Source organism: Procambarus clarkii, chromosome 48, assembly GCF_040958095.1.
Source record: "Procambarus clarkii isolate CNS0578487 chromosome 48, FALCON_Pclarkii_2.0, whole genome shotgun sequence".
NCBI classification, from domain to species: Eukaryota; Metazoa; Arthropoda; class Malacostraca; order Decapoda; family Cambaridae; genus Procambarus; species Procambarus clarkii.
In genome coordinates, this window is record NC_091197.1 from 6418630 (window position 1) to 6446538 (window position 27909).

Genomic DNA, 27909 nt, shown 5'->3' on the forward strand with positions numbered 1-27909 from the left:
CGACGTCGTCACAACAACATACATCACCAGTGCCTCGTTACTCAGTCCTCAAACCCGACGACCCGTGGAGCCCTCGGGAGGAGACAACCTTCAAGGAAACTACACGCAATATAAGGATGATGATTGGGAGCCGCTGCCGTTTGTCTTCAATATTAAGTTGTAGAGGAATTAGAAGTCAAGCTGGCAGGTATAATAATCATAATAATAATTATTATTGACCAGACCACACTAGAAAGACCTTCACTATTCAAAGTGAAGGGACAACGACGTTTCGGTCCGCCCTGGACCATTCTCAAGTCGATTGTGAATGGTCCAATCGACTTGAGAATGGTCCAGGACGGACCGAAACGTCGCCGTCCCTTCACCTTCTAGTGTGTGATCTGGTCAACATTCTTCAGCCACGTTATTGTGACTCATCGCCTGCAATAATTATTATTATTTTGTGTGTTTGATGTGCGAGTTATATTGAATTCGGGGCGGGACAGAAATGGTTGGGAACATTTCCTTTACCCTAATGTATCTGTTCACATAGCAGCAAGTACATACTCGGGAGTGAGTTAGTCAGCTTGCTGTGGGGTTGCATCCTTGGCGGGGTCAGTAATTTGGCCTGGGGTAGGGGAGGGACGTCAATAAAAGCCTAACATGTATGAATACACTCTGGCTTCCTGTCCCCAACACAGCAAATTATTATTATTATTATGAATTATATTGCAGGTGAGAGTGGAGAGCACTCATAGGCTGTGCTGTAATGAACATAACATTGCCTGCAGCTCATATGGTGGTGGCAACATTATAATTCAGTAGTATCTGAGAAGATTCCTAACGCATCCCAATTATGTCGGTGACGTCCCACAGAGAGTTCACCAGAAGAACAAAAGTATACTATTTTAGTTTGATTAGGCTTTGAGAGTTAAGGTTACATAATGTTACAGTAGATTAAGTTAGGTTTGTTGTAGGGTCTTGTAGTACAGTTGGCTTTGTTCTCGACTCACACATGCTATCTTGGTTATCTTGAGGTTATCTTGAAAGGAATTCGGGGCTTAGCGTCCCTGCGGCCCGATCCTCGATCAGGCCTCCTTTTTGTTACACTACCCCAGGAAGTAACCTGTAGCAGCTGTCTAACTCCCAGGTACCTATTTACTGCTAGGTAACAGGGGGCAAGAGTAATTGCTTCAAGAGTTGAAGCAATTCACATAAGAATAGAACAACCTACCATGAACACCCAAATCACGGAACTATTTACTCTACCCACCACAAGAGTAAGGACAAGACCAGAACATAACGATGCCAACACAGAAGACACTGTTCAACATAACAGGGCCAATTACACCTGATTAATCTTTGTATGTAGTGGGATTAAGTGGTTATAGATAGGAGCTGCCTCGTATGGGCCAATATGCCTTCTGCAGTTACCTTTATTCTTATGTTCTTATGTGCTTCGTCCCCCATTTATCCCCTATGTATCCCCTTGTTTTTACCTTTATTGTACTTGTCTTATCACCTGACCCCGTACGGGTATAAATCAACGAGTTCTGTAATTTCTTTTCACTTGAGAATGAACCATGGAGGTTCGAAACATTGTGCAAATTGTGTGTGTGTGTGTGTGTGTGTGTGTGTGTGTGTGTGTGTGTGTGTGTGTGTATATATATATATATATATATATATATATATATATATATATATATATATATATATATATATATATATATATATATATATATTTAATTAATTAATTAATTAATCCTATCCCTGACAAAAATTAAAGACTATGATGCAGAATGATTATTCTCGGGGGCCCCATTTTAATTAAAACAGGTTGTCATGTGCAGGACGATTCACCAATGGATGTTTGTCACATTAAAACTTAAATATTTGGAGTTAAGATGATTGGCAGTACCTATACAATTTGTTACTACTAGTCATTTCTGGAGGGGCCAACAGTGGCTCCCTATAGCTAGTCAGACTGAGATAGCTCCACACAAATTTATTTATTGATGGATTGATATACAAGAAGGTACAATTGGTTGTTAAAGTACTGTATACACATTAGTAAATGATACGTTCTTGTAAAGACACTAACACGCATAGTGTTTTGGGCAGGTCTTTAAGCATACAAAGGAGGAGGAATAAAAAATATATGTAATAATAGGTACATGATGACAGAAATTGGATTCACATAATGACTACATCAAAATAAAGTAGTAATAAAAATAATTTTATATTGGTTTCATTTCTAGATAATAAAATACTAAGCGAGTTAGTAGCATAAGGTACTGTGTGAGATAAGCACAGGGTGGGATTGTATTAAGATGAAATTTGGTTTTTCGTTGTTCTACTTCTGAATAAAGTACAGGATGGGAAATTTTGTAATTCATTAGAGATATTTATATTGTTCTATATACAGTATTTGGTTCTTTTATTTGCCTACCATGTTTATATAAATTTAATCTGACTCTGGGAATATCAAAGATTTATATATTTCTGGTGTGAAGTTCATGAGTTCTATTATATCTTGGAAGTAGTTGGGAGGTTCACCTAGTTAATCCCAGTAATTGCTGTTGGGTACATTCCCAACATGGGTGGATCAGTATTGGCATTAAGGAAAAAAAAAAAAGAGTGCCACATGTGCCAAAACAAAAGTACTGTACTGTATATTGAGAGAAAAATCTCTCGATACTGTACCATTATGACTCGATTCTGAATTATTATAATATGGTTAATCTTTTATTTTGTTATTTTTACCATATTGGACCTTATGTGCTAATCACATAAAAATTAACAAAAATATCATAATGCTTACCTTTAATTAATTAAACCTTAAATAAACTTTGATTATATGGTTTTTGTCCTTAGACTTTATGGATTACACTGTATATGTTAATGTCTGCCGATCATCCTTGATGTGTGAAGTGTTCTTATAGTATTTTTAAGTAATATTGAAGAGAGAGAGAGACTGGGAGGGAGGAGAAATAAAGGGATAGGAGAGGAGGAGAGAGAGAGAGAGAATGGTGAGGGAGGGAGAGAAGGTGATAGGCACTGCAGGGTACCCCTTCTAGTATATGATAAATTATAATGTACTATACTGTTAAATGAATTTTAAAAAAGTAAAACAAAACCTATATTCTTTCCAGGCTAAGAAGAGATAGTGCATCGCCAAATGAGCAAACAAATAGTGAACAATTCGAATTAATGGTGGATGAGCTGCATAAATTGGAGGAGGAGACTATCCAGAAGCAGCAGCACACAGAGATCTCAAAAAAATGTGCACACAAACCCAAATCCAAGGACCATATAAAAAATATCATGGTATAGTAAATATATAAATCTAAATGTTGTGTGTTACAGGTTTATTCAACATATACATGTTTGGGGATCAGCTCTAGTCCCATGGTAATTTTGTGTTGACACTACGCTTCAAAAATATGCGGTACTGTACCTCGAGCAAGGTGCTGCGTACTTATGGCAGAAAAAGAATAATGGTTTTGTGAGTGAAAGATTTTTGACAGAAGTATACAGCAGCTACATGATGTCATGGCAGATGTTAGCTCTCTGGGGTGACCACAATACCAGAGCCATGATGACTGCTTCCTGGCTGTCATCATGAATGGATGTGTGCTGCATTTTGCTCCATGGCCGTCCATTGTTTTTTGCACTTGTTAGTGGCTTCTGTGGTATAACATTGTTATTATGGCACTTACCAAGGAACTAAGCAAAGAAACCAATATTAAGATTTTTGCTTTACAGAAAACAGGCTGTGAAAATAAGGAAATAAGTGAATTGATGGGTGTAGTCAAGTCGATTTGAGGAACTGTTGAGCACATTTCCGAGAAGGGAAACGGTGGTGACACGCCATCACAGAAACATTGGTTTGGTCGTCACAGGAAGAATTCTTCAAGGTTTGTGAAAATTCTAAAATGTTTAATGGAGAGTACCTTTCATGTTACAAAAGCTTATTCCGTAGACCTTGAAGACATCTTCCTGGAATGACCTGACTGATATTTCTGTGATGGCATGTTACCACAGTTTTCGTCTTGGAAACGCACACATTACTTCCTCATGTTGACTTGGCACTGCTTACTTTTGATGTAAGTGCCAAGCACTATTGTAGCACTGGTAATGTGACAAAAGACTTATACAGTACTTAGTATAGCCTTCTGTCTTCTCCAGTTTACCATGTACCCCACATGCATACTCTCATCTCTCACATTCTCTTGCTCTGTATGCCCATGTTGGAAGAGTTTCCTGGCATAAGGATTGGGGATAACTTTTTTGATTGGTTGCAGCTGAAATTATTGTGGAAGAGTTTTTCTTGCACTCTTTGTAATGTGTTTTTAAACCTAGTAATAATTACAGGTAACAGTATCATTATCTCTTGTATTCTAGCCAGTGAGGAATGGCCCATTATTAAAGCCCATTACTCCTGAGGACCAGTATGAGCACCTTTCTCAGCTCGTCACTCCACTCTGCCAGGTAATAACTTCATTACAGTATTTTGTCACTATCAGAAATACTGTAATTCCAAAAAGCATTTGGGAAGATGCTTATTACATATTTCATGTGGTTATAAATGTGGAGTACAGTACTATACATGTCTTCTTTGTGGTTTTATTAAAGGCTTTGTGTTATCAAGATATATCATGTTGCATATCAACTGCTTCAGTTTTGCAGGATAAGATTGAGAGTACTGTACATTTATTAAAGCACAAACAACCCTTAGTAAAACCATGCTGTGAGTTCTTTATGTATTTTTCAAGATGTCTGTGAATGGCATTTCCAAATATTGCATCTAACATTTTCCCTCAATAGAAGTTAAGTAAATTGACTGATAGTTTATGGAAGTTATTAATATCCATTTAAAATCAGCATCACATTTGTAACTTCCATAATTCCGGTGCCTTGCTTGATTAATGATTTAATAATTATGCGAGGCAAGGATTAACAATGTTCATCTTTGCATTTCTTAAGGATCTTTGGAAATACTTTTCCTGGTCTAAAGACTTTGGATTAAATTATTATATTTGTTTAATAACTCCCTCCCTGGTACGTAACCACAAAATTAGTCAACTTGTCCTTTTCACTAACTGCATAGCGCTGTTCAACTGTTGATAATATATCATGTTCTTCTTTAGTAAATAGACAAAGTACTTATTTAGAATATCACTCATTTCTTTATCATCAGTTAATTCACCTTCTTCATTATTCAGTGGCATAATTCTCATTTTAGTGTGTGTTTACTATACTGTATCTAAAAAAAAAACTTTCTGTATTTGTCTTGGCCTTCCCTGCTATCAGTACATCATAGTTTTCTGGGGGGAGCCCCTTCGGATTCCTGGAGCTATCCAGGCTGATATGCTAATGTCAGACTTTGGCATCAGTCATGTGTATGGAGTTCTGTGGGCCTACCGGGGACCATGAGTGAGAACCTGGCCCCCTCAAAGAGGCATGAGGAGCAATGGCCGTCTAGAAACCCCCCGTGTGGTTGGAAGCATTCTGTCTGCCATCGACCGGGTTAGGCACCCAGAAAGGTAAGCGTCCCAAAACAAACCCCTATTCCGGTGAAAATTGCTATCAAAATCCGAAAAAGTAGATAGGACTTCCCAAAGAGAAACGAGCAAATGAGCATGACGTCACATGTCGCCGCGCCGCTGTCTGTGCAGCTCCCCCCCCCCTCCCCGGGAGGTGAAGGGGGAGCCCCAGATCCCCGCGCCGGCTATCCACCCTTCAGTTCTAAGGCTGATGCTAGAGGCTGAGGTCATGTGCTCTTGCTCCAGTGATTTTCAGCACTGTGCTTTGAGTGTGGTGACTGTCCTCCAGGAGTTGCGCGAGCCAGGAGTTATTCTACAGTACTTGGGCTGCATGTGCCTAGGGTTATTGTCCCTAGGTGCCCTGTAAGTACTGCCCCTGGAGCTTGGGGCCACCTTTCACAAGTTCCTTGGGACCTGCCTCTGCCAGGCCGATTTACTGCTCGGTTTTTCAGCCACCCTTTGGGTGGCCGAAAAGCTATGCAGACGCTTGGGTGGAAGCTATGCAGACTCTTTTTTTTTTTATTTCTGTTACCTTTTTTTCTGTACTGTCTACCTCCTTAGCTTGTTGGAGCTATTGTTCTGACACCCCAGTGCTGCCCAGACAATGTGTATCTGTTTATTCTTTGATATCCCGTTTACATATTCATATATATTAGAATAAATATATATATACTGTATACATATATATAAGAATCATCTAAGTTTCTTATCTTCCATATTAGCTTTGTATCATCAGCAAACATATTTATATAATTCAGTATTTCTTCTGGTAGATCTTTTATATAGACAGTAAACACAACTGGTGCTAGAACTGAAGCCTGTGGTACTCCACTAGTAACAATTCTCCAGTCTTATACATTGCCCTCATTTTTCTGTCAGGATATTTTTAATCCATATCAAAAGTCTTCCTGTTCACCCCTCCAGCATGTTCCAGCTTCCAGAACAACTTCTTCTATGGGACTCGGTCTTGTTTTAGGTCCCGATAACTGTAGTCAGCCCAACTGTCTTTTCTGTACGAACTCCTTGGCTCTCATAATAATTAGATTTGTTCTACCCATCCTCCTGAACTGTGATTTTACACATCCTTTAACTGCAGTTGAAAGTACCAATATGTAGTAATGGAGCCCCATTCAGCCACTGTCCATTTCTATTTATATAGCCTGGAGAAATAAAGCTAAAAGCCAAACTTAAATATTCCAAGGCCTAGAATAGCACATAGACGATATGTACTCTATTAGGCCTCGGATAGCATGTATTAGGCCTAGGATGGTTACATTAGATTTAAGTCTTATTAGCAACATAAATATAAAGCTTTTCTGGTTTGTCAAAATTCAATAATACAAAAGTCTACTTTCTGGAGGTCCATTATAACATTTATACTTTGGACCACATCATTACTATATGTACAGTACTGTACTTTCATTTTCAGAGCATGGGCTGGATTTGTTACACAGGATCTTCCTGTTTGAAAGCCATACTGTCTGTTACTTTGTCATTTTATTCCAGGTATTCTACCCATTCAGTTTTAATTATTTTTCTAGTATGTTTGATTTATAGTATTCATTTTCACTCGAATAGTTAATCAGTTTCTGGCAACCTAAAGTAAAAATTAACAAATTTATTTTAGTTACAATTTTCTGTACCTTATCTCTCCATTTAATAATTTAGTGGGGAACTAATCAAAATTTTGTTTATTCTCATAATGTTAATATATTTAGAAAACTTTTTGCAATTTATTTCAGCAAGAACTCTCTTGTGATCTTGTTTGAATATTCCAGAAGGCATACTTGAAGCAACTTAAGATAAAAGAGCAACAAATGTGCAAGATAGTAAAATTCTTGACCAAACGGCTTGGTGATTACAAAGCACCAATTGTAAGGACCACGAGGGGGCTTGCTTGTCAGCTAGAATCACCCAGACCGTCAGTAAGTGGCATTATCATTGTTACTTCTTTTTTCTTTAGGTAATTTGCAGGTATAAATAGAGCAGATCCTTCCTATTCACTGACTTGGTTTTATGCAGGTTTGGCAATATCATGGTTTTTGCATTTTCATAGTATTTGTTAAAAATATGTTCATTCAAAATTAGTACAACTAGCTCAGTAGATATACTGTACGCTAAGCTTGTAGATAGAATGGAAAACAAAGACAATATGATCACCACATACAAAATAGTGATATGAATTGACACAGTTGACAGAGAGTCAACAGTTGACAGAGAGTCAACAGTTGACAGAGAGCCAACAGTAGACAGAGAGCCAACAGTAGACAGAGAGCCAACAGTTGACAGAGAGCCAACAGTTGACAGAGAGTCAACAGTTGACAGAGAGTCAACAGTTGACAGAGAGTCAACAGTTGACAGAGAGTCAACAGTTGACAGAGAGCCAACAGTAGACAGAGAGCCAACAGTAGACAGAGAGCCAACAGTTGACAGAGAGCCAACAGTTGACAGAGAGCCAACAGTTGACAGAGAGCCAACAGTTGACAGAGAGTCAACAGCTGACCATGTAACTTCAAAAAGAAAAGGCCATAGATTCAAGCTATGGAAAAAAGTGACCAAAGAACAGTGGCACTATGAAAACCTTTCATGTAAAACTGTTCATATCTGGCACCATCAAGGAAAGACATCTACAAAGTCAGTGAAACAAAACAGACTACTGCTTAGTTAGAAATGAGACCACATCCACAAAACCGCCAAAAAAAACCCTCTCCCAACAATCCAAATAAATGCTAGAAAATTTGTGAAACTAACGCGAGCAATTTTGCCCCCCACTCATTTGAGAGGGAGGGAGGTAGACTGGTCAGCCAGCTGCTCCACCACCAGTTCTTATAGTGGTGTAGATGGTGCTGGTTGCCCTCTCAGATTGCTTTACTAAGTGGTATTTGACCTTAATGCTGTTCTTGTGCACATTTGTGCAGCGTGAGCCAGGAGATTAGTGTACTTGGAGCTGCATATGCTCAGGGTTCCCTTCCCATAGTGTTCCTTAAGTGCTGCCCTTGTGCAGCCAAAGTTATCTTCCCTGTTGTGTTTGGGATATACTCCCTTAGGGAGCCTTCTTGCTTGTGGTGGTGCTTGCCCTTCAGGTAAGCCAGTTGTCTTTGACTGTCTGTCTTTCCTCAGGCCAGGAGTGTTTCTTGATAGGAGGTCGCACTGTATTCTGCACAACCTACCCGACATGCAGTGGTGGGTCTGTAGCTCACATGTCTGGTTGTTGCTACAATTCTACCTGGTTGGTGGTTTTTCCGGTTAGGTCCCTGGAAGTTCCTGGCTTTCATTTCTGACACTTTTGGGAGTTTTTCGGGCTTAACATGCCTTCCGCCATTTTGTTCCTTCATCACTGCTCCTCAGTTTCTGATAGGTTGTTCTGTTCTTTCTTGGCTTTCCTTTGTTCGGCTTCTTCTGTCATATACTGTAGCCTCCTCTTATTGCAGCATTGGTGGAGCCACTCCGGTTTGCATTCGGCTTCGCTTCTTCAGTCTAGTTTTGCATGCTTTCTCCCACATTGTTTAACCTTTGGCCTGCTCCTGCGCCACCTGAGCCTGCCTGGTCCCTTGACGGGGTTCTTTATTTTCTTTAACCCGTTCTGTTTCCGGTGGTCCCTGCAGTCCTGATATTTTTCGGTGAGCGTTCTTTTGCTTTCTCTGGCTTCTGGTTGCCAGTTGAGGGTGTTTCTTGAGCACCTTCGGTGCCAGGGTTTTTTGTTCTTTTGACCTTTGTGGGTGCTTTGTTGGGTTGCTGCCGGCTCCTGCTTTTCTGGCTGGGAATGTGTTTGTTAGCTTCTGGTGGGGCCCTCTGGTGGTGGATGCTTGGTTGTTTCTGCGGTGGGGTGCATTGTGTGCTGTGTCAAGTGGTGGCTTTATTCCTCTGCCTTCGTGTAACCGATTCTGTTTTTGTGCTCTTTCTGTGGTTCGCTCTGGTTTTCCTGGTTCTCTCTTCCAGGGCTTTTGTATCTCGGGTCGTCCGCAGTGTCTTATGCTCTAGCCAGCCTGTGGTTTACCCTTGTTCTTTCCATAGGCTGATCTTTGCTCATATGTCTTGGCCCGTTCATTGGGGGCAGGGGTTTTTGTGGTTGAACTGGTCCCGGCAGCTGGGTATCTTGTGGATGTTCCAGGTCTTCTGCATCTTTGTGTGCCCTTTGGTGGTGTTTTGCATTGTTAAAGGTTCATGTGTGTTCAGAACAAAGTGGAATGGTTAAGATGGTTGATGCACCTACTGTACATCTATAATATAATAAAGCACATTATTTGTTTATCCAGTTACTAACTGCCCCCAGTTAGTTTCCATTTACTCCCAGGCTTGACTCTCGGCTCAAGACTTATGCTCCACTTGTAATGCATTTAGCATAACAAATCAGTAAACACTATTCACCCTGAACAGTAAAGCAAATATTATGAATCTGGTGATAATTGTTGATTGTTGTAGCAATACTTGTTAAAAATTAAAATTTTATCCGATCAATCTGTGAGTAGTTTAAAAATGAGCGCCTTTAGAGTGCACACAATTTGATACCCAAATGAAAGATGTAACACGAAAATTGATGTCAGAACACTGGAAAGATTATAAATACATCTTGAGGTTATCTTGATCATATATTTGATCCAAATTTTAAAATATTTGTTAAAATTCTATTTATTGTGCTATTATTATGGGACTATGTAGTTTTATAATGCGTGCCTTTAGATTGCAAACAATTTGATACCAAAATGAAAGATTTAACACGAAACGTGATGTCAGAACACTGGAAAGATACAAATAATTTTGTGATGATGATGTGTGTGTCCAAAATTTAAAATATTTGTTAAAATTTCATTTATTGCTTTATTATTATGGGACTAGTTTTAAAATACACGTCTTTTATATTGCGAACAATTTGATATCAAAACAAGCGACGTAACACGAAAATTTGTTATCAAACTGAACGAGTATACACATTAGATTGTGGGTGTGCCAATTGCTGCTCATTCATGGGTAACTTTAGGCTTTGCTAAGGGGAGTCATGCTGGGCTTTTGGACAATATATGCATATACACCTGCAGGGAATTTAATTGCGAACACAGTGATACCAAAACGAATGATGTAGCACGAGAATTAGGTGAGAAAACTGAAATTAGTATACACATTTTACTGATTTTGTGCGCTCACGGGTAACTTTTGCTGACTTTAGGCTTTGCTGTGGGGAGTCACGGCAGGCTTTTGGACATTATATGCATATACACCTGTAGAGAATTCTATTGTAAACCCAATGATACCAAAACGAACGACGTAGCACGAGAATTAAGGTGAGAAAACTGAAACGAGTATACACATTTTGGTGTCGCCTGCACGCTCGACTGCACCACCAGTAGTTGTTCATGTGTACAAACGGAGCGCACGCCCAGGGCAGCGAGAGTATTAAGTGTTAAGTTTAAAATTAAGCTCAAGTTTTCAGTGAGTGAATGAATGAATGAATTTAAATCCCACTTGACAATGCAGAAAGAGGGGATTGAATACATCAGGAAAATGAGTGATGCTCATATGGGAAAAAATTGAACATTCAACAAGTTATTTCAAGAGAAGGTGCAAAAATAAAATTAAAGACCAGATCAATACCAGTGTGAGGATTAATGGTAGTAATGCTTCATGAGTGTATTTTGCAATTGCTGGTCAAGGGATTATTGTGGAGGCCTCACATTGCACAGCCATAGATCCTTAGGCGGTGCCTATTAAATATTTGTAGATTAAATTTACACCAAATATTCAGATAGGTAAATTATATCTCTCATGGATGGAGACAATAGAAGGGCTGAGAAATGATTAGTAATTGTTTTAAACAGGAAATATATTAATGATAATTGAAATATTTAAGCAGTATTTTTAAAGTAACCTTCCAAAGTTCTATTTAGTTTTATGAATAAGGTATATTTTGATGCTAATTTTAATGTGATCCGAGTTTTATATATAAAATTGGCATGTATTTTTTTTTAAATGTTCATTTACCATATTAACAGCCTGAATTAATAGCCTATCGCAACAAAGATGAGTTTGGGATCCAAGTTGGTGTTGATGGCAACCCAAAAACTGTTGGGTTTTTTGTTGGACGACCTACCGACCCTCTGATGGTGTGCATCCCTCCTACCTACCTCATCAATATAAGGGAAAGCCATAAACACATTGCTCGGGTAACTATCTTAACTGTGTATTGTGTCATCTTTCCTCCATACTAGTTCATGGAAGAACAATTCCATTTTTGTCAGTTAAACCTCAGTTCTTCTCTTCACGTTGTCTTACCACTCTTGTTTTACACTTGAAATTATTTCATAAATAAGAGTTTGATTAGTATTTTCAACAAAAATGCTACGTAGTTGAACATTTACTTGGCACTCAAACGTAAACATGCATAACAGACGAGTCAGTTTCCCAGTAGCTACTGTTCAGTGCACAACCCCACTAAGCTTCTCTGTAAACTTTCTTGTGTTGTCTTGGATTTTTTTTATATTCTTAGCATAAATAAGTCTCCATGGGACCTAAGAAAGTTAATAATAAGAGCCAGACGAAAAGGAAATTAGTTAGAACCACAACAGAGATGATAAAAGAACTCGTAGCAACATATGAAAATGGTGCCCGTGTGTCTGTTCTTGCTATGGAGTTTGGTATGCTTAAATCTAGTTCTATAATAAAAGAAATGTGTGAAAAAGTGGGTAAATGTAGTTGTCTTGAAAAATAACACCCTGACAAAGCTGTGGCAAACTATGTTATAAACCTGTTGAATGAGAATGGTGTCTCTCACTTTAGAAATATTTTAAAATTTAGGCAAAAACAAATATCATTGGAGAGGTTTCTTGTAAGAAAAACATCCAGTGAGTCTCAAGAGTGAAATAGAAAAAGAACCCCACAAAACACAATTACCTGACATTTCTAGGGTAGGGGGACTCCCCTGTCAAACAATAATATGTCCTCCTCTTCCTCACCACCTTCCACATATGCCATCAACTCTCTGAAGTTCAGGTAAAGTGAGAATGAATTTACATTTATATAATTTATTTTTTGTGTTTGTGTGTGTGTGTACTTTTTGTGGTCTGGAATGGATTAATCCAATTTACATCATTCCTTATAGGAAAAATTATTCAGTACTCATACAGATTGCTACTCGAATGGTCTTCAGGAACGAATTAAGTTTGAGTACCAAGATTCCATCGTATATATTAATAAATAAAATATCAGCTGTAACTCTGCATTATTTTTGCATTTTAATAAATCATAACCAGAGTATTTAAAAAAATTATCCTTAAATTGTATACAGCAAATGCATACGTTATAATTTGTACTTCATAAAGTGGATAATGTTTGATTAAAGTTAAAAGAAAAATATATTATGTTCATTCTATCACAATACTAGAAAATCATAGCACAGGAAAGTCTCAATAAAGATGCTGTGTTTGGAAAGTTGTGTTTGGATATGACAGATGTTTCCTTGCCTCAAAGTTGCCATGTGGCCCAAATTGCTGTAATTATTTTGTTTATATTTACAAAATGAGATTTGTGTCCTTAGAAGTTATTTTAGTTTTAGAGACATTTGTTCATGTTGCTGGCAAGAATTCATAAGCATCAGAGATACTTCTGAATCTCCAAAATTAGTAAAATTTATGCTATTCGCATCACGAGTCATTAGTTTTTGTAGTGTTGTTGAGCTTAAGCGTTTTCTGGTTATGCATTTAAGCCCATTTCATGATACTGCTCGAGTCTTTACACGCATCACAGTGACAATTTCTCAGTTATCCTGATTGATTCAGCAATCTCAGGCTTTGTAGTTGTTGTATTTTGTGAAATCTGATAATGCATTATATTTTTTTTCTCCTCAGAGTTTCCAGAATTTTATTCGTCAGTCTACCCATAGAGCTTGTCTTAAATTTGATGATGGTGGGATATGGCGGAGTATAATGGTGCGGTCAACTGAGAGTGCAGAAAAAATGGTCACTGTTTACATCCATCCACAGCAGCTACCAGAGGAAGGAATACAGGAAATTATGGAAGAGCTTCGAAAATATTTCTTTGAAGGGGAAGGATCAGAGTGTGAACTGGATTCACTCTATCTTCAAGCATGGTAAGTATTATCTTTGATTATCTTTAATGTAGAACATAGCTTTTAATGATTGCAATCAAGATGTATTAACTCTGATGGCAACTGTTATCATGGATTATTTGTAATGATGGCTGATAAAATCTCTCTCTCTCATTGTGTTATATTAGCATATCCTGTATGGTGTAGTGGATGATGATGTAGTGGCACATTATTCAAGTGGTGGCAAATGCCCAACAAAAAGTGGCAAACTTCACTTTTGATAATCAGGCCATTATCACACCGCTTGATAATTGTCCATGGCAGACTGAAATGCTGCTGTTTCTTCACTTTCTGATGTGTGGTTTGATCATCATGGCTCAGGTTGCTCCAACCTGACTCAATCCATGACCCCTCTCTCCTAGCAAACTGGCAGCAAGATCCTGGCACATTCAGTTTGACCTAGCTAGCCAATGTCATAGTGCCAGGGAATCTGCTGATTTACCACCCAGAAATGGGGCATTTTATTACACTTGATGCTCTATTTTTATATTATTGCAAGCTGGTCACTCAGTGGTGGCTTGAAGTACTCTTTCCACTGTCTCCCCCATAATTATGTGACAAAACCATTACAAAAGTTGACGAGAATTGTAAGTTCGACACGAGGTTCTGGCTCGTCAAGCTTTTGAGCGATGAACTCTATGGGCGTTTCACTAGGTTTAATACTTTTTATTCTTCACGAAATATTGTATTTTGATGTCTGTGTAACAGTCACAAATTGTGTTTGCAGTAAGCATACCCGCTGTACACGAGAGCAGGCGCCGTATAGATTGATAGCTGGAAAGGAACACATTACCGAGACCTGTTGTGATTTAAAGTTCCAAATATCACCAGATTCATTCTTTCAAGTAAGTTTTGAGTGCTGTGACATTACAATAAGTTGTTACACAGTTTGTGTATAAATTGTTATAAGATTCTTATTAAAGTTATACAAAGCCCTCCCCCCCCTCAAAAAAAAATAACAGTAGCCACATTGCAGATAAGGTTTGAAAAAATCTTCGAGATTAACAAATATTAATAAATATTCCTTAACTTTGTCTTCAATATATGTGTTTTTTAATATAGCTGTGCAAGTTTTACTAATTCAGTATTCTAGTGAAGGGACCTAAAGCAAAGATCACTCCTTATCCCATTGGACTGCTCATGACAGAGCAGGAGACACTGGACAAACTCACTGCAGAGTAACTACAGAAGATCCACCTATAAACAACACTCCTGAGCCACATGTGATAACCATGAGGTGATCTCGCAAACTTCCAGTTTGCCCACCTGACAGCATCCATGCAAACACTCGGGTCTTCAGTAGCATCTTTATAACTGTCTTGGCTGTCTGTTTCTCTGTGGTCTCCTATTTCTTATGTCCCCAGTTTGATTCTCTGTTTTGTTGCTGCTTTTCATTTATTTTGTTTCTGCATTTAATATCTGGTCAGGCATTTTTTAATTTTTGTTCTTATAACACTCTTACAAGAACAAAGATTTGTTCTGATAGCCTTGGATCAGTTTCCACAATTTCCAAAATCCACCTTCACCTCTCCCCCTCTTTTTTTATGATGGTTATCTTGAGATGATTTCGGGGCTTTTAGTGTCCCCGTGGCCCGGTCCTCGACCAGGCCTCCACCCCCAGGAAGCAGCCCGTGACAGCTGACTAACACCCAGGTACCTATTTTACTGCTAGGTAACAGGGGCATAGGGTGAAAGAAACTCTGCCCATTGTTTCTTGCCGGCGCCTGGGATCGAACCCAGGACCACAGGATCACAAGTCCAGCGTGCTGTCCGCTCGGCTTCTTAACCCTTTCCTCAGTTTTCACTTGAAGGTGACGGACGGACCTGAAACATCCTCATTTTTAGGTGTGTGGGATAGGTTATTTGTTTTTCAGTCAGATAATTGTGACTTATTCTCTACAAGTACATGTACTGGTATCGCTATTTTTTATAGCTTTACCTTGGCCCTTGTTAGGCCTCATTTAGCATATACAGTTAAGCTTTTGTGAAATTCTTCAGATGGTATAGAGAAGGATGATGAAGCTAATAACAGCATTAGAAAGATATCTTATGAAGAGAGATTAAGAAAGATTAATTTACATTCTCTAGAAAGGCAGAGAGAAAAGGAGACATGATTGAAATATACAAATGAATGAAAGGGTAATGATAATAAAATGCTGTTAGTGATATTAACATTAAATAAAATATACAAGGATGTATACAAATTGTATAAAATTAGAAGAATCATAATATATGTGGATGTTACAGATTAACACACAAGGAGCCGAGGTGTTGTACAGAACCGTGCAAGAAGTAGCAGAAGTTTCACCCATCACTACAGTGCTTGATGTATGCTGTGGAACAGGTAGGTACTGTAGAGCAGATAGATGCTGTGAAACAGGTAGGTGCTGTAGAGGGGGTAGATGCTGTGGAACAGGTAGGTGCTGTAGAGCAGGTAGATGCTGTAGAGTGGGTAGGTGCTGTAGAGCGGGTAGGTGCTGTAGAGCGGGTAGATGCTGTAGAGCAGGTAGATGCTGTGGAACTAAAGTATCAATTAAGATCTGATAGACAAATCATAATATTCCAGTGCAACTAAATTTGCTTCATTTTTATAATACAAATTTATGATGGGGACAGGAAGCCTGTATTTAGGCCTGCCAAGGTTTCTCCAAGTCAACTACAGTACTAACCTTCCCCACAACAGTTGCCCGACTCCTAAAATTGATTAATTTCACATAAATTAATGCTGTAAACTATGGTGAGCCAAGATTTTCCCCTATTTCCTGAATGTATATTAAGTTAACTTAGTCTTGTAGGCAGTGCTATCACCTGAGTATCCCATCTTCTTGATTGATTTTCAAATCATAAGTTGAAGTGTAGTTAAATACCCAGTCAAGCTGTTTTTTTAAGTATCTGGAATGGTTGAGTTTGGATGAGAATGCCTTTTACTGTACTAGAAATAATTAAAGTATGTTATTGATGTAATTGTCGGCAGGCACCATAAGTCTAGTGATGGCACCACGTGTACGAGGAACCATTGGCATTGATGAAATAACTGGAGCTGTTGAAGATGCAACAAAAAATGCTCAAACCAACAATATTACAAATAGTTCCTTCATAGCTGGCAAAGCAGAAAAGGTAAGATAAGATAGATAAGAGTATTATTTATCTTGTGTTTTATCAATACAGGTATGTTTTATATATCTAGCATATGTGGTTGTGCCATTAAAAATAATTTCTACTTTATGCTCTTTTTTAATACAATACTTGGTAAATAAATAATGTACCTATGTGTGCAAGTAATTTGCAATTTTATTGTTTTTTGTACAAAGTTATTTTAGTTAGGCACTACATTTCAGGCACATGCTGTACTCTTGTAAAATGATTTCCTGCTTGAACTGAATCCAGTTAATAAATCTGGATGTAATAGATTCTGTTTTGGTCTCCATTTGGGTCCCTTGGCTACCTACCTTACTTTTTGGTGGTTTCGAAGATCAACTTTCATGTGGCCCAGTTTCTGACCAGGCGGCCTGGTTTGTCTGGTCAACCAGGGTGTTGGACGCGGCTGCTCATAGCCTGCCATATGACTCGCAGCCTGGTTGATCAGGTATCTCTAGAGGTGTTCGAATTCTCTTGAACATACCTGGCTCTGTATGTGAATTTCCCACATTCTCTTGTGGAAGCTTCTGGGCCCACTGATTTTGTTGGGGGTTATCTTGAGGTTATCTCGAGATGATTTCGGGGCTTTAGTGTCCCCGCGGCCCGGTCCTAGACCAGGCCTCCACCCCCAGGAAGCAGCCCGTGACAGCTGACTAACACCCAGGTACCTATTTTACTGCTAGGTAACTGGGGCATTCAGGGTGAAAGAAACTTTTGCCCATTTGTTTCTGCCTCGTGCGGGAATCGAACCCGTGCCACAGAATTACGAGTCCTGTGCGCTATCCACCAGGCTACGAAGCCCCCCTGAGGCGTGTTCACCCTCAGGGTCCTCAATATTCAGGGGGGGATGCTGGTGTTTTGTGTGTGGGGCCTAAGTAGTACATATTTTGTGAAAAGCTTGTGGTGCTTGTTCCTTCCTGCATGTATTTGGGAGGAGATATTTGTGTGTTTGTGAGCAGAGATAAACATTGAAAGTCTGCCTAGGGTTGACACCACTTTATGGCCATTATGGGGTGGCCTCCAGTCGGTAATTGAGTGAGGGGAGATGGGACTCTGTTTTCAAGCAGGCTGACAAGTTCACCACCTAGCAGAGACAAACTTGTCGCCACTACCACAAAAATACTAGACCGGAAGGGACAGTCTTCGTCTACCATCTCAACAGGTGGTTAGCTGCTGAAGCTGAGATCATCATATTAATGAAGAGAACTCTTTTCTCAAAGCTGTATTAGCCCAGATAATCCGAAGGGAAGAAAATCTATGCCTTGTACTAAAACTGATGTTGGAAATCACTTAACAAGACAAGACGTGACAAAAAAAGGTTTTAAATGCTTTAGCATTATCTCAGTATCTGAACAGATGACAGAAAATCTACCAACTCAGATGATGCTTAAAGTGCTTCAAATATGATCACTCTGCAAGCAAATGCTTGCAAAGTGATCATATTTGAAATATGGAGCAGCATTTTCTCTGGGAAACATAACTACAAGAACTGCTCCAGCAACACTATGAAATGCACCCTATGTGGCAAACAACACATTGTCATCTCTCGCCTCTGCCCCAAGGAGGAGGAAATTACAGAACTAAAGATCAAGGAAAAGCATACACTCAAAGACCAGCTGCTGATAAACTTGCCCTGGGCCCAGAACAGTTCCTAGGCCTACCTGCATAACCTGTCCAGGAGACAGCAACCACCAAAATTGGATCCTCCAAGTACAGTAGCACCAGCCACAAATACCAGCAATTATTCCAGCTCTACTTCACTTTTCAGACAGGATGGCTGGACCAGACAACAAGAAGTTTGTTATTACAATCAACAAGCTTCTCTCCACCAATGAATTGCCAACCCATAGTTGTATCTGCTGACCTGCTAAATGCCCTTGCAATGGCAAATGAGACTAAAGCCTCAACTGGTAACAATGTTCCAGTTGATATGATATGCTGTACTTACAGACCTGCCGACAATTTTTATCCGGAGACAGAACCTGCCGTTTTAACAAATGTTCCGGGATCATCTACTCTGAAGCCCAGGCTACCTGATTCTGGTGCACTTGCTTTCGAGCCTTCAGTTCTTGCAACCCCTGTAAAACAATGCCAAAAAACAATCCTAATAAACCTACCTACCTGTTCCATCTGTTGAAACTTCACCAATCACCTCAAATGCAAGCTGTGACTGAGAAACTGAATCAATATAACACTTCTGATTCATCAGATTAACACTATTGCACTCCGTGCGGGCACACCGCAGACTGTGATGTCATGGTCAAGCACCCCAAGGTATGGTCCCAACGTTTCGGGAGAGCGCGCGGCGACACCGAAAAGTGTATACTCGTTTCAGTTTTCTCACCTTAATTCTCGTGCTACGTTGCTCGTTTTGGTAATCATTGTGTTCGCAATAGAATTACCTATAGGAGTATATGCATATAAGGTCCAAAAGCCTGCCGTGACTCCCCACAGTAAAGTCTAAAGTCAGCAAAAAAACCATGAGTGCGCAAAATCAGTAAAATGTGTATACTCGTTTCAGTTTTCTCACCTTATTTTTCATGTTACGTTGTGTTTTGGTATCATTGTGTTCGCAATAGAATTCTCTACAGGTGGTATATGCATATACTGTATGGTCTAAAAGCCTGGCATGATTCTCCACAGCAAAGTCTAAAGTCGGCCAAGTTACCCATGAATGAGCATCAATTGGCACACCTGCAGAGTACAGTAATGAATATACTCGTTCAGTTTGATAACATATAACAAATTTTTGTGTTGTGTGTTTCATTTTGGTATCAAATTGTTTGCAAAATAAACGTGCGTATTTTAAAACTAGTCCCATAATAATAGAATAATGGAATATTAAATATTTTAACTATTGGACACTTTTTGATGCTCATTCACTACAAAATTATTTATATTTTTCCAGTGTTCTGACATCAATTTTCATGTTATGTCTTTCAATATTGGTATCAAATTGTGTGTACTCTAAAGGCGCTCATTTTGAAACCACCCAGAAGTTGATCAGATAAGCACTGAATTTTTTACAAATATTTTAATACATGACGCAAGCCATAGTCACTCGCTCAGAATCGGGAGAAAAATGAACGACGACGGGTGGCGGCCGCGGAGCACGGTAGTGTCGAGACATTTTGGTGAATAAGTAATCCTCACCACCCACTAAGACAAACTCGATAATCTTATATATACTAAGACAGGATAATCTCCTGTCCTGCTCTCCTGGTTTACACCAGAAAATCAAGACCCAACAGGATTACCAAGTTGACAGCACACTACACCCAGCATGCTAACCAGATCTATGAGAACCTCAAAACAAGATCTTTGATGCTGATGTATATCATGCCTGAAGAGATCCATCCAAACTTTTACCCCAAAACACTCGACCCTGAACCGATACACCCAGATTATTACGACATGTCTCTCTAGGACATCATTTTTCCTGATGATCCCGATCACCAAGGTTCCTGCAGCAGCAACAGTAGCTCTAGCAATGTAGAATCAAGACTGAAGAACCATGAAGAAATCCTGTGCCACCATGCCCATTATGGAAGGACTGCTGATCTTCCTTGCTGGAGAGGAAGCTTTCCAGATTTTGAATTTTTAGTAATGTCATTTAGAATAGTTGCATTCATAGCCAGGCAATTTTTAATTTGCCAAAGGTCAAACTACATAAAATAGTGTCTGAAAAACTGCAGATAGGAATTGGCTTTCAAAGAGGAATTGCTCTTTTATCTGTTAGTGTTCAGTGAAAGTGTTCTGGTTCCTTGCAGCTTTCTATTTGATAATGAATGTACCAAACTGAGGCAAAAGGATTCATCTGTGTGTGTCATATTAGGATCACTAATTTCATTCTATGGTGAAAAAACAAAAAGGTACTCATTAATTCATCTCTGTTGCAGATACTTCCACGTTTAAGCCACTCCCTCAGACACTGTTCAGATGTTCTTGCTGTTGTTAATCCTGCACGTTCAGGTCTTCGTAAGTGCTACTGTAATTTGAAGTATTTATTTATTGTTGATACTGTAATAGAATTTTATAACATCTTTACAGGAATTATAATTTTGAAGAGCTGAGAAATGATCATCTGCTCATTTCTCAAAATCTAATTTCAAGATTTGTTTTTATAATGTTAAATGTATACACATGCATCAATGATTTGTTAATTTTCCTGTTCTACGTTCATTGGACTAGTTTGCGAATAATGTTTATTCACAGCTTTCTAATCCAGATTAGTAATGAAATATAAACAGACCTCTCAAGCTTGATTGCCTACATGCCACAAACATATCACTGCTTTTTATTTATATACACCACACAAACCATTATATACTTTTCTAGGCAACTTGAGCATAACTACATAAACCATTTGTCTCGCACATTTAAGTGAGCACTAAAAACATTACTTATCTATCACTTATGGGCAGGGCTAAATATAAAATGATAACTTAGTTGTCACTTTCTTAGCTGCGAGCTTGTCCAGGAATGTTTTGGTGGTGGTGCCCACACTTTCATTTATATCAACGAGTTACCAAATACCTCTAATCAGCAAATGGAACTGGCTTCAGGTGTTGCTGCAACCATTTTTTTTTTCCAAATGGTAACCCACTTTTTCTAAATGACAGTGGAAATAAATCCATCTGTGGCTGACCACTAACTAACTTGTCCTTACTACTGAAAACACATTTTACATAGTTTGGAAACTAGTCCATCAATCAAATTAAAGTAAAAATTATCATTAACCAAACTGAGAACAGTAAATTGCAAACTCCTTGGTGTACAGACAAAAAATTATGTTTCAATTGTATATACAAAATATAACTTTTATAAAACGGTAGTTATCCTCTATAGAATCAAATACTATTTACCATGTTTAGACATGCTAAATTATTCACTTATCTAGCAATATCATTATACAGTATCTGCACCCGGGGGATGTACCACCCAAGATTACCTTCGACCCATTAATACTCAACATTAAACCAGCAATTGGAATGATAAACTTCAGTTCCAAACAGCACTTAACACCCTTGTTGAAATTCTTTAGTATGTTAAATATTAATTCACTTCTCACACACTCAAATGATCTACAAAACTGAACAGCAATACTAATCCTGACCTCAAATATTTCCTAGTTTGCTGCAACAGAAACCATGGGCACCACAAAAAAAATTGCTTGATATGCCAAGAGTATGACTTAATTTACAGAGCATTTCAAATTTGGTTAAGGTCATAAACTGTGGAATGATCTTTCCCTAACAAAATTAAAAACTGTACTTCTTTCAACCAGTTTGAATGGTAAACTAAGAAATGCCTAATTAACATTGTGTAACCAATTTTACTTACATTTGCTCATCCTACAATGTTAACATTTATTTTGTGCTATATTGTATACATTGAATACTACATTTAAAAAAAAGTTTCTAAATATCGCTTAAAATTTTTTAATCGTTTGCAGAATCTTTAAAAATTCAAATATGTCAACTAACTTCTCATTTATTTGTAAGTATTTTCCCATTAAACTTTTAAATAAATCTCTTATACACTGTGCTTCAGGCATAAGAATCTTTATTAAATGAAATATACTTAAACAATTAATAAATGTACAATCTAGGGTGGTTCAGAAGTAGATTCACCATTCACTTCTTTTTGGATGAAGGAACCACTTGCATCAAGCAGACACAGGAATTTACCTATGCTGCCTAGAGAATCTAAATTGTTACAAAATAGGATCTGATAATCCAATATTACCCTTTGATAATGTACCTACTGGCTTGAGTTTGTTAAAAAGATTTCTTTCTATGCCTACTATATCACTTCTCACCTCTGCCCTCCACCCCCTCCTACCTTCCCTTGCATTTCTTTCTCAAGCCAAAATGGATACTGGGGTGATTGGCAGATGGGCATCAAGGTTTAACTGGGAATCAAACTACCATTTGATCAGAATTTTCAGTCTCTTACTTCAGCCTGTCCTCAAACAATGGCCCAAGTCCATTCCATACAGCCACTAAACCCCCACGTTTATGAATGGAAAATGGTTTACATGACTCAACTGATGACATTCGAACACTTCTGGAACAAGTACTACGCTGAAGACTTGTTCGAACCTCAATGCTGTAAATGCTTCACGTATGTACTACAAATATAGTACAAATAATTGCCAACAGAACCTAAACATCTAACCTAACCAATGCCTAAATATGAACAGTATGCTAATATATAAGGATAGGAATTTTCTCAAATATAAGTTCTTATTTTGAATAAACAGTATGTTAAAATTGATGAACGTGTCTTTGGGGTTGACCACTGGATGGAATGGACTTTGAGGATCGGTTGTGTAAATTGCCAGACAGTTTTACTCCCTGCAAGGTGTCGATTGAAGTACTGTAGTTTCAAAACTTCGTGCTGGTTTGGTAAGTAGAGAATAAGACTTGAAAAAAGTATGAACCCCTCCTATGTCATTACTAAATAAACCCAACGAACGGAAATAGAAAAAAAAAATGGCATTTTATATTGTGTACAAGGCGTGTGTGTGAGAGGTCAACTATGACCTGATGTTCATTCCTGTACATGCTTTTAATCGTACAGGGATTGGCTGCTACTTAAGTGAAGAAATTTGCATTTTATTTTGTACCCAGAGTGAGCGAGATATACTTCGAACACTGTTGACATTGGAGGCAAATTTAAAAAGCAAAGCTTTCTTGAAATCAGACCAGAAAGATGGTAAAAATACAAGGTGCTGACAATTGGCATTTCTTTAGGTAACTAAAGCTAATCATACTTTTATTAGCTGGTGGGTCAAACTCTTCTAGAGAAAAGTTCTGTACCCTGCTAGTAGTAGATTACCTTATTAAATTATTTTACTTGCTCACTGTAAAGTTTGAATAATTATTCTTACTTTATTTACATACCAATCATTGATTCTGCAACATGTTTTAAATAGATTCTTTTAATTTCTCCCACAGATCCTGATGTCATCCAAACTATTCGCCAGTGTGATGCCATTAATAAGTTGGTTTATGTAACTTGTAAACCACAAGGATTTGCAATGGAAAACTTCATAAAGCTCGGGACAACTGTGCGCACAATGAACAAGAGGGATCGATCCGCTCCATTTATTCCAAAGTATGCCGTTCCTGTTGATTTGTTCCCACATACCGACCACACAGAACTTGTTCTCTTATTTGAACGAGTCGATGCTTAAGACAAAAAATTATGGTTTACAGTACTTTAGATCATAATTTTTATCTGGCCTACCTACATTTAAAGCCTAGATAAACTCAAATCATTTTTCTACAAGGCTTTGCATTTTGTGCACTTGAGCCTGTATTATCAGTACAGTATAGTACAGGCTCAAGTAGAGGTTCTGGACATACTGTACCAATTAGAGAATTTTTAGCATGGGTGCAGTGAACAATGACCACATTACTTTATCACTCACATTAAGCACAGTATGACCAAGCATACCAAGAGATTTTAGCATGTTATGCCAACCCATTCTTTATAACGGTTTGACATACAGGGGTCAATGTATTTAGTGTTCGGAACCTAATTTTCCATAGGCGAGAAATTAGCTTTATTTTCAAAGCTACAGTATATGTAGGAAAATATTGTGTTCACTTTAAAAACCAGTTTCTAAATAATATTTTATGTAAATAAATTTTTTGTTTGTAGACAAGGAATTCAAGTGCTTAACTTCAGCACATGTGTAGTAAATGGAATACAAGAATTTGAAAAGCCATTTTGATAATCTAATTAATCATTAAAGATTTTCTAGCACATTGTACCTTATTAGTGCATATGTACAGTTTCCTTTAAATTCAAGTCTAAAGTTTCTCCATTTAGTCATAATTTGCTACTGGCCTTTATATTATTTATCTGATAGACTTTTAAGAACCACCATTTGAAAGATTATGGTAAGGTCAGGTTAAAACACTAAGCAAGTATGATGCTAGTATTTGGAATGGATACAATGATAAGATGACAGCACTGTGTGATGCCTTGGATCAAACACTCGCCCTGCAAGAAGAAAGGTTGTCATTCTGCTGACCTGTCCAAGTGGTTGGGTACATTTTAATGCAATTTTTCCTATAGATGCAGTTGCCTGGACTGCAGGAATGAAGTCATGTACTTGAGTTATCGATTACTTATTCAATTTAAAGTCCTAGAGAGGGTTCTGGGAGTAATACTCCAAGCCCGGCTTGAGGCCAGGCTTGATTCGTGATAACTTTGTCCAACATGCTGTTGCTTGGAGTGGCCCACATATCTACCACAGCCTGGTTGGTCTGGTACTTCTTGCAAGAACTTATCCAAGTGCCTCTTGAGTACATCCGTCTTTGTTCTGGCAATATTTCTAATGCTTGCTGGGAGTGTGTTTAATAGCTGTGGACCCCTGATGTTCAGTGTTCTCTGTGCCTATGGCACATTACTAGATTCTGAATCTTTGCACATAAATCTGTCTTGGCTCTAGATTTACCTTAAGTCTTAACTATTTTTTTTTATTGCAGAACATTCATAATTGATATAATGGCAAGATATTTGCCAGCACCTAAAGTTAAGGCAATGCAGGTAAAGTTCTTGCTGATGTAGTGCCCTTTCAGGATAAACAACTTTAAGGTTGTCAGGAACATGGATGCATGTACCACTATTACTGTCCATAATACACAGAAATCACATTATCATGATGAATCCATGAGAAAAGCCACAGGAGCTGTGATGAGGATTCAAACCTAAGCGCTGGGTATTCCCAGATACATGCTCTAAAAGACTACTCAACATTAAAAAGAATTGCAACCTGGAGTACTACTGCACCCTCCTAGGATTCTCGAGGCTTCCACTGAAGCCGAACAATTTTTGCATGACAACATGAACAAATGACAAATTTTGTGTTTTCATGTCATGACGTAGTCGCTTAGCGTGTTCATCTGGGAATAGCCAGCTGTCACGAAAAGTGCACAGCTCTGGACCCACTGGCTCTCGTTACATCTATGAACTGCCAATTACGCTGCTGGCTACTTGTTAGCCCACCTTGACAAAGGATGTGAGGTCATGTGGGTATAAATACCCGTGACCTCTCTCAGGGCTTCAGCCTCTCAGGTGCTCAGGGATTAAACATTACTGCCTCAACGTGATGCTCACCTCCAGAACTTCGTGTACAGGTTGTAGTGTTAAGTGTAAACATTTTCAGTGTTGCCCTTGTTTGTGTTAACCCAAGTTTGTACACACACATTATTATTGCTAGTGTGTGTTAGTTATGCGTGTCAAGTCATGTTTTTGTTTATTTCACATGTTATTTGTTATCTTGTTAGAGTAAATTGTCAATTTTTTCCTTGAGTATTCCTTCACTCTTGTGCAATTGTCACACTGCAAAGGCCAATGCAATTTTTTTATTTTATGAGAAGTGTGCATGCCACATTACATTTGCCCGGTATAACCTCAGTACCGTTATCACATCACACCAGTGCATAGGTTTGAAGCCTTATCACAGCTGTGTATTTTCTCACTGTCTAATGATTGCTTTATATTTTACTTCATTTTTGACTATTAATACAATCAATATTTGATGTAAATTTATTAGCATCTTGCGAAGCGATACATTTTACTGCACAGTTAATACACGATAGCTGCCATGCACATGGGTGTTACTACTATTGCATCCCCAGCACCATAACTGTGCAACTAACACTATTGTCATTTAAATTTAAGGTTAAGCAAGTCCCTTTAAATATTTGAAACCATTTGTCAAGAAATGGTATAACTGAAAACTTGTCAGTGACCAATTCTGCTAGTTACATTTTTTGCGAATCAATGACAACCATAACAACAAGCGAGTGTTCTATCAACCTTATTACAACACTGCCACCTTAAGTAATTTTCTTTTATGCAAACCATCTTCCCAAAACTCTATGGGCACGTTCAGTTGCTGGGGGGCCTTTGACGAATAGGTGAGCAGGCATGACCGAGGTCACAGTAACCAGAGGCTGAGGAGCGCAGCCATCTATTTCCTCCTGCTGATGCCAAACCTGAATCCCTTAGTGTGGGTGGAGAGACCCCGGTCACTTGCGATGGTCTTGAGGAACTGGAGCAGGTCTCCAGCCCTCACCTGCTGCCCGACCTCTTCCTCATCAGGCACATCTTCCTGGCTCTCGTACTTGGAAGGATGTGCATTGGGTGCTGGAAAGGGATCATCATGAAACATCTCATTAATTATACATTCTAAAACTTTGTATCTGGATACAAATCAATTTAATTCATATATTGCCTAAAATAATTTCCATATTTTACACATGCAAATGGCCATAATAAAAACATATCTGAACAGTGTTTATATATTATTACCATATGCAGACTTACATTTTATATATTATACTCACACACACATTAGTATGACCAAACATTAGGTCAATGGTGCCGATACAAATTTTCTTGCATTATTCTGTACATTAGAAACGTTTAAAATCTCAGAAATCTATTGTACACCTATAATAGCTCTTACACATTTCACAGACCTCAATGTAGAATATTCAGGCTGAGGAAAAAGTAATATATAGTATTGTTCATACAGGTGTCCAGAGACAAGTGGTGGTAATGCTATCAAGAAGACTGATTCAATGGGTCCTGCATTATTATTAGCAGTGGTAGGCTAAGGGTGTTGCAAGGTTGTACCGAGATAAACACTTTTCCAAAAGTATTTTGATCAAGTGCTATATCCAGTCTTATAAATTTGTGCATTTTGCTTTAACTTACCCAGCCTTCTCAGATGCTAAATTGCAGTTTGTGAAATATATTGGGATTTCAGCACATTTTCTAAATGTCCCACATTTGAACTTTTGCAGGTTTATGGTTCAAATTAGAAAACTATCGTAACTTGTCTAAATTACTTCACAAAACCACAAATTTATTTTGCGGAATATTTCATCAGGCAGGGACTATCACTATAATTACTTATCACCAAACTGCTTTTGATGTAATGAATTTAACAAATCTTACAATTAGCTTTCCAAATAACCACCTGTCTTCAAAGGGTTAAATTAATTCTTTTGCAACACTGCCCATCCCCCACCCCCCAATCTCTAGCATTCTTTGAGTTGTGGCAGTGGATGACACCGAGATGGTGCAAACATGTTAGCAGAATACCTTGGACTAAACGGG

General features: G+C 38.4%; 2 protein-coding genes across 5 annotated transcripts in view; one reads left to right on the forward strand and one right to left on the reverse strand.

The window, feature by feature from the left end:
- Window positions 1-27079, forward strand: LOC123764704 (tRNA (uracil-5-)-methyltransferase homolog B). Of its 4 annotated transcripts, none has more exons than XM_045752724.2 (11): window positions 1-187; window positions 3132-3306; window positions 4384-4470; window positions 7304-7450; window positions 11513-11683; window positions 13364-13605; window positions 14351-14468; window positions 15871-15967; window positions 16598-16740; window positions 20661-20751; window positions 23724-25051. In XM_045752724.2, the coding sequence occupies exons 1-11, from the start codon at window positions 117-119 to the stop codon at window positions 23960-23962; spliced, it is 1581 nt and encodes a 526-aa protein (XP_045608680.1). In that variant the 5' UTR covers window positions 1-116; the 3' UTR covers window positions 23963-25051. The 4 variants fall into 4 exon arrangements, with proteins under 4 accessions (XP_045608680.1, XP_045608682.1, XP_045608681.1 ...); XM_045752725.2 differs by having other exon boundaries at window positions 2-187; window positions 20661-20739; window positions 23724-27079; XM_069302515.1 differs by lacking the exon at window positions 1-187 and adding an exon at window positions 736-877.
- The window catches only part of LOC123764705 (uncharacterized), a 60343-nt gene continuing 58748 nt past the window's right edge, over window positions 26315-27909 (reverse strand). Inside the window, exon 6 of the mRNA XM_069302516.1 lies at window positions 26315-26931. Within this exon, the coding sequence (XP_069158617.1) occupies window positions 26756-26931 (176 nt within the window). The 3' untranslated portion in view covers window positions 26315-26755. The remainder of the gene's footprint in view (window positions 26932-27909) is intronic.

What these genes read in the sequence shown, in the direction of transcription:
- LOC123764704 (XM_045752724.2), top strand. Translation starts at nt 117, where the DNA reads ATGATGATTGGGAGCCGCTGCCGTTTGTCTTCAATATTAAGTTGTAGA. An exon ending in TCGTCACTCCACTCTGCCAG is followed by an intron (nt 4,471 to 7,303) that starts GTAATAACTTCA and finishes TGAATATTCCAG; the next exon opens with AAGGCATACTTGAAGCAACT. An exon ending in TCACTCTATCTTCAAGCATG is followed by an intron (nt 13,606 to 14,350) that starts GTAAGTATTATC and finishes TTGTGTTTGCAG; the next exon opens with TAAGCATACCCGCTGTACAC.